Below are 6,505 nucleotides of genomic sequence, written 5' to 3' on the forward strand. Positions count from 1 at the left end.
AAATGTAGGAGACCTTATTTCTCCTGCGAGTGCTTGAGGATACGAAGTAGTTGGGCGGCGCGGGCTCCCAGGGCCGCAGGCCGATGTGTTATACTTTGCTACCTAGATTACTTTCACTGCGCCGCATTTAGGTACGAGGTCACCAACGACCGTGATTACCAACCAGCTTGGTGTAAGGTTGCTGACTCCGTATAGCTGTAGCGTCATTGGCGTAAGCGAACGTTTTCATTTCCGTGCGATCGGCGATGCGTGCCTTGCCTCCATAGTGACGGCTGCCGTTGTATAAGAGCGGGATGAGCCCCCGACGTAATTAGGTAGGTACAATAAAGCATCAAGTCACTTTCGGAAACATAACATTGAGGACAACTGCATTGTATTTTGTTTGAAAACAACCCGCTGGTTATCTCGCCACTCATCGACGACGTGACTTATCTATATCTACCATCTCCCTCGACTCTGCTATTCAATCAATTTCTCACCGACCTACCTCCTTTCTTAGGAAACCGGAATCATGCCCAGCGGAAACAACACCACCTCTGGCACCAGAGCCCCGGCGGCTCCGACAAGCTCTAGCGCCAGGCCCCCGGCGGCTCCAGCAAGCTCTAGCACCAGGGCCCCGGCGCCTCCCGCGAGCTCTAATACTAGGGCCCCGGCAGCTCCGGCATCCTCGAATACGAGGGCCCCCGCGGCCCCGGCAAACCGTAGCACAGGAGCCCCGGCGGCTTCGGCGGCTCCGGCGGCCTCGTCAGCTTCAGCAGCCTCGTCAGGCGCACCTCCCCCACCGGAGCCCCTAAGTCCCGAGCTTGATAGGGAGGAGAAGAATAAAGATTCCAGGCGAGAAAAACACTTTCTCAAGGCGCTCAGCGCCGGCAACACCGAATACACATATCTCATCGCCTTCGACCAGTCCACTCTTGCCATGAAGTCGGAACTGGACAGGGAGCTCGGCCTAGACGCGCAGCACGCACTCAAGCCGTTCAGCGTGACCCGAGTGGCAGCCTCGTACGAGGCTCTTCCCGAGGGCCGCGACGATCTTGGCACCGTCCACGTCGCGCAGGTTAGCGGCGTCCAGGTGGAGAAACTTGAGGAAAAGTTTAAATTCTCAAGGATTTTGGTCCAGATCCAGGACCTGCAACGCTTCGCCTCGAAGCTTGTCCCGACCGACTCGTCCGCTCATGGTCAGGCTCCTCCCGCGGCTCAGCAGGCCGCCGCCGCTCCTACCCCTGCGCACCCGTCCGGTCCTCCCGGCAGCTCTACTCCGCATCGCCAACCGGCGAACTCGTCCACCCCCGCCGCCGCCCCCGCTCAGCACCGGCAAGCTGGCGGGACGCCTGCTCCCGCGGCTGCGAGGGGCTCTTCTGGTAGGCCTGGTGCTGCTGTTGCTGGACAACAGCAGCAGCGTTAGAGCCGTGGAAAATCGAAGGATAGGCAGGAGACTTTGGTTTGGCATTAGCTCCAAGCTAATAACAGATTGTATCCTAAAGCTGAAGTAACCGCGATGTTTTATATACATTCCCTATCGTCCTCAGCTGCACCAGCAGTACGTGTTCCAGAAACGGTGTCCCAGAAAGAAGTAAACGATTCAAGGACAGCACTACGATTCCATGTAAGATTTTATTCTAAAAGAAGCAACGCTGGTTTATGTAGATTGTGGGAGGTAGTTTCATTATATAATTGGTAGACTTTGCATTTCGGCTTGTCAGTTGGAGAGGGTTTTGGTGAATGGAGGCAGTGCTGCACGAAGGGCTGACATGATGAGGCTCATTGGGTTGCTAATCCACGTTCGCATGCATAAGTTGAGCGAATCTACCCCGCTGCAGCTCCAACAAGGCTCTCGACTCGAACCGTCCACATCTCAAACCACACACGCGAATCATGGACAACGGGCATACAGGTCCTCTAAGGTTACTCTCCCTAGGTATGTGACGCTATGCTCCGTCATAGTGTGACAACTCCAGGCTCACCACCTGACAGACGGAGGGGGCATTCGTGGGCTCTCGTCCTTGATCATCCTTCAGCACCTGATGAAAAGTGTCAATCCGGAAGATCCGCCAAAGCCATGCGACTACTTCGACCTCATCGGAGGAACTAGTACTGGCGGGTGATTATTACCGACGGAGAAACAGCGAGGTATTAGACATGCTAATGAAACGCAGGCTGATAGCCATTATGCTCGGTCGGCTTCGTATGGGCGTTACGGAATGTATTGACAAGTACCTGCAGCTTTCTGCGTCGGCCTTCACGCGGAAGAGGAACAAGATAAACATCATGGGCAAAGGAAAAGACTTATGGACTATGCACGGAAAATACCGATCCGAGAGTCTCGTCGAGGAGTTCAGAGCAGCCGCCAGCGAGGCCGCCGGAGATGCGGACGCACTTCTATTCGAGCCTGGCGGACTGTGCAGAGTGTGAGTTTCCAATCCCGATAGGAAACCTGCCGATATTCCTCTCCTGGTACTCATGGTATTCCCAACCGGGCAGCTTTGTTTGCACACAGTCCAAAGCGCTCAACACGCCCGTCTTGTTGCGATCTTACACTACGGCCGACTCGGTCGACGGCTTATCGACGACCGATGTCAAGATATGGGAAGCTGCCCGTGCGACCTCGGCAGCATCCACCTTCTTCGATCCGATACGCATCGGCTGCCAGGAGTTTGTTGACGGGGCCACGGGTTGGAACAACCCCGTCGAGGCCGTCCTGGCCGAAGCCAACTCCATCTGGAAAGACACCCCGTCGAGGATCCAGTGCCTCGTGAGTATCGGGACGGGCAAGTCTCAGTTCCGGGACTTCCGCAGTAACCTGATCGAGATGAAGCGGACGCTCGTGGCCTTGGCCACCGAGGCCGAAGAGACAGAGCAACGCGTCTACCGGAACCAGAAGAACTTTGGCGTTGGTGGACGCTATTTCCGCTTCAATGTTGACCGTGGTCTAGAGGATGTTGTGCTGGACGAGTACGAAAAGCGAGGGGACATCGTGACAGCCACTGAGGCGTATCTCGACGACCCGCGTGTCCATGCCCTGGTCACCGACTTCCTCCAGGCCAAGTCACCGTCGTACATCTTCATCACCGAGGCCGACAGGGAGAGGTATCTGCGATTGCTGCCATATTTTGATCCGCGAGTAGCCCATAACCTCGCACGGGATCTGCGTACCGACAAATCGACGGGGTTGTGGTTTTTGGAAGGACACTTCCAAACTTGGAGGAAGGATCCTCGGTCTTTTACGTGGCTCTATGCCAAAGGTGAGTGGTCACTATCTGTGCCCGGCCCGGTGAGGCTGCGGGAGTTGGTTTTCATGTTAGCCTTGTGTTGGTGGCGTAGCTGGGTCCGGCAAGACGGTTCTTAGCTCCACGATTATTGACGCAATGAAGCAGGACCATGTTGGCGCGCTCGCCTTCTTTTACTTTTCCATCCGGAATGGGCCAGTTACTCTACGCCAGTTCAAGTGCTCGTTACTTGTCCAGATCCTCCAGCAGCTCATCCGACCGGATAAGTTGAGTATTTTCCCTCTGCCGAACCCGGGATGGAAGACCTCGATCAGGTGATTTTGAGTATGCTCGGGCTGTCGAACAACGCGTACATTTTCGTGGATGCCTTGGATGAGTGCCGCCGGCCCGAATTGCAAAGACGGGTGATTCATTTCTTCGGCTGGCTGTCACAGCAGGACATAGGCAACACGCGCATTCTTGTCACAAGCCGTCGAGAGCCGGACCTCGAAGAAGCCATCAAGGCGCTCCCCATTCACAAACACCTTGTGCCATTTCGCGTCGGAGAGATCAACCGGGATATCCGGAGCCACCTCGAGACGCTGCTGCAGGCCGAGACCTTCAAACGGTGGGCGGATTCGCTGAAGGAAGAGGTCTTGGACTACCTCGCCAGGCATTCCGATGGTGTGTTCCGCTGGGCTCACCTGCAGATGCAGACCCTTGATTGGCAGGAGCGAGAAAAGGATGTGAGGAAGGCGCTCAAACGTCTTCGCAAGGGTCTCGAGGCAACCCACGAAGCCATCCTCAAACGGGTCCAAGATGAGGATAAATTCGAGGAAGCGTTAGCGATCTTGCGCTGGCTTGCGTATTCCACGCAGCCTCTGACGTTGGCCGAGGCGGCTGAGGTCGCCGCCTTTGAGATTGACGACACCAACATCTTGCCCGAGTCGAACGACTTTTCGGTTGCCTTTCACCCCGGCAACCGCTTGATGGAAGCTTCATCTATCCAACGGATTCTGGCGGGCCCTCGTGACGGTCGACGAGAAGGAGGCATCACATTCTGGTGATGTTATAATTTACCTCGACCATAGCTCGGTTCACGACTATCTACACAGCAGCGGAGTTGTGCCGGCCTCCTTCTGGCTAGATCCCACCAACAGCCATGTGTTCGTGTTCAGGACTTGCATGGCGTATGTTGCCCATTACGACGACGCCGCCGCGGCCGGATGGCAGCAACCACCATATCCACTGCTGCAATACGCATGTCAGAGAGCGCTGGACCACTTATATATCCTATCATCTATGGATGACCAGAAGGACTGGCCTGGTCGGCTCTAGCATTCACGCCAACAAAGAGGCTCGGGGCTGCCTTCAAACTGTTCCGCCACCACATGAAAGCTACCTTAACCTACCCTGCCCTGTCGGATCGGTCGCTCGATTTGCCGCCGATCCTTATCGTTTCCAATCCCTACCGTATCCTAGACTACGCGGCCTCAGTGGGCGACCTTGGGTTGGTGAAGCTGGCCCTCGACTTCGGAGCCTCCCAGCCTGCTTACCAGGGCCGTTGGACACCCCTTCATACTGCGGCGCTCAAGCGTCGCCTACATGGGACAGGTGGGTCCTATGTTCCAACCCACGAAATTGATCGCGCCGGCGTTATAGGGGAGCTTGTTAATTCAGGGCATCACATCAACTCAGTAAGCTCCGGTGGCTGGACGCCGTTGCATGTTGCCGCCAGGTGGGCCCACGGCGATCTGGTAGATTGCTTCTTGCAGTTTAACGATGTTGACATCCGTGCGGCAAATTTTGACGGTTCCACGCCTCTCGTCCTGGCGGCCGCTTGGGGCCATGTCGAGATTGTTAGCGTGCTCTTGAGCTACGAGAACATCCGGCCCGATGATGTCGACGAAGAGGGCCGGACGGCGCTGAGCTGGGCAGCTTTTGGTGGGCACGACAACATTATTGAGGTTCTTGGAGGGCACGGCGACGTCAATATCAACGCTGTCGATTTTCGAGGACGAACAGCCCTCATCTGGGCATCGAGTTTAGGCCTGACTTCGGTCGTAACGCGATTGCTCAGCTTGGCCGGAATACAGCCCGATGCGAGGGACATTTTGGGCAGGACAGCGCTATCCTGGGCCGCCCTACGTGGGCACCGAGATATATTGTCTCGGCGCTTTGCAGTCGCTATGATGTCTCGGTGAATCCCGTCGACAACGAAGGCCGGGACCTCCACGCGCTTGCCCAGAGTCGACACGATGGCGTGCTACCGACTGAAGATACCGCTGATTTGGAGGGCAACAGACACCCCAACGCGTGCACAACTCCCAGCGATTCCCACAACTTGCCATTACACAGCTTCCGCATTGACCGGTCGCCTCCAGACAAGCCAACTGCAGAGGTCGAGAACGACAATCGACCCGACTTCCAGGCATTTGTGCTGGGAGACCACAGACGCGAGGTTTGTTTTGTCAAGTTCTCTCACGATGGGAGCCGGCTCGTTGCTGGTGGAGATTTCTACTGCGTTGTTATTTGGGACCTAGCTTTCCAAATGGCGCTGTTCAAACTCAAAGGCCACAAGCAGGCAGTGAGCTGCGCGGCATGGTCACCAGATGATAGTATGGTGGTTACCACCAGTCTTGACCGCACAGCAAAGTTGTGGGATGCCGATGTGAGTAGAAGCAAGCCCGGCGGCCTATCGTGATGTCTGGTGTCGATCCAGTATCCAAAGATAGGTACTTGGGTATCCAGTTAAGGATCTAAGCTTCTAACCCGCTGCTGGCATTTAGAAACGGTGTCCTTCTCAAGACCCTCGGCCCGTACGGGACGGCCCTTTACACTTGTGTTTGGGCACTGGACCCCGAGTGCTTCTTCGTTGGTGTTGCCAGCCCAAAAATTCTCCGTGATACAAGGGAGCGTTCCACGAGACGATGGGTGTGGCACCAATACAATGGACAGACTCGCCCTGGAAAAAGCCCGACCTTCCCTCTATACACCCCGAATCGCGGCGCCGTGTGGGTAGATGGGTTCTCGTGTCTCCTATTGGCTGTCTGTGACGATGGGGAATGGCTCGTGGTGGGCGATAACATCAGCTCTCTCCGGGTCTACCACATCACCACGAAGAACCTTCTTCGCACCATCTCCATGCCGTCACGTGTCGTTCACCTGTCTACCATCACCGGCTCTCCACATGTCTTGGTTCGGCTTTATTCCGGCGATATGTTGCTAGTTGACCCGTTCTCAGGGAAGTGGGTTCAAGATTTCTCAGATCCTGAAGCCGGCGCGAGCCAGTTTGTGCT

At 56.0% G+C, this 6,505-nt stretch overlaps 4 protein-coding genes across 4 annotated transcripts; all 4 read left to right on the plus strand.

Moving 5' to 3' along the window:
* Window positions 1-511: 511 nt before the first annotated feature.
* Window positions 512-1,405, plus strand: C8A04DRAFT_32785 (uncharacterized protein; the record flags this gene model as incomplete). The annotated part of the gene is made up of 1 exon (XM_062782218.1): window positions 512-1,405. The coding sequence occupies one exon, from the start codon at window positions 512-514 to the stop codon at window positions 1,403-1,405; it is 894 nt and encodes a 297-aa protein (XP_062633082.1).
* Window positions 1,406-2,169: 764 nt separating this feature from the next.
* Window positions 2,170-4,110, plus strand: C8A04DRAFT_40502 (acyl transferase/acyl hydrolase/lysophospholipase; the record flags this gene model as incomplete). Its single annotated transcript, XM_062784965.1, has 3 exons — window positions 2,170-2,408; window positions 2,482-3,054; window positions 4,047-4,110. 3 exons carry the CDS (start codon window positions 2,170-2,172, stop codon window positions 4,108-4,110), a joined length of 876 nt encoding a protein of 291 aa, XP_062633083.1.
* Window positions 4,111-4,597: 487 nt separating this feature from the next.
* Window positions 4,598-5,410, plus strand: C8A04DRAFT_15602 (ankyrin repeat-containing domain protein; the record flags this gene model as incomplete). Its single annotated transcript, XM_062778548.1, has 1 exon — window positions 4,598-5,410. The coding sequence occupies one exon, from the start codon at window positions 4,598-4,600 to the stop codon at window positions 5,408-5,410; it is 813 nt and encodes a 270-aa protein (XP_062633084.1).
* Window positions 5,411-5,655: 245 nt separating this feature from the next.
* Window positions 5,656-5,910, plus strand: C8A04DRAFT_15608 (WD40-repeat-containing domain protein; the record flags this gene model as incomplete). The annotated part of the gene is made up of 1 exon (XM_062778551.1): window positions 5,656-5,910. A coding segment is annotated over one exon (255 nt), but the record flags the coding sequence as incomplete, so codon positions are not given.
* Window positions 5,911-6,505: the final 595 nt, after the last annotated feature.

This window comes from Dichotomopilus funicola (assembly GCF_033296635.1).
Source record: "Dichotomopilus funicola strain CBS 141.50 unplaced genomic scaffold C8A04scaffold_99, whole genome shotgun sequence".
Lineage (NCBI taxonomy): Eukaryota > Fungi > Ascomycota > Sordariomycetes > Sordariales > Chaetomiaceae > Dichotomopilus > Dichotomopilus funicola.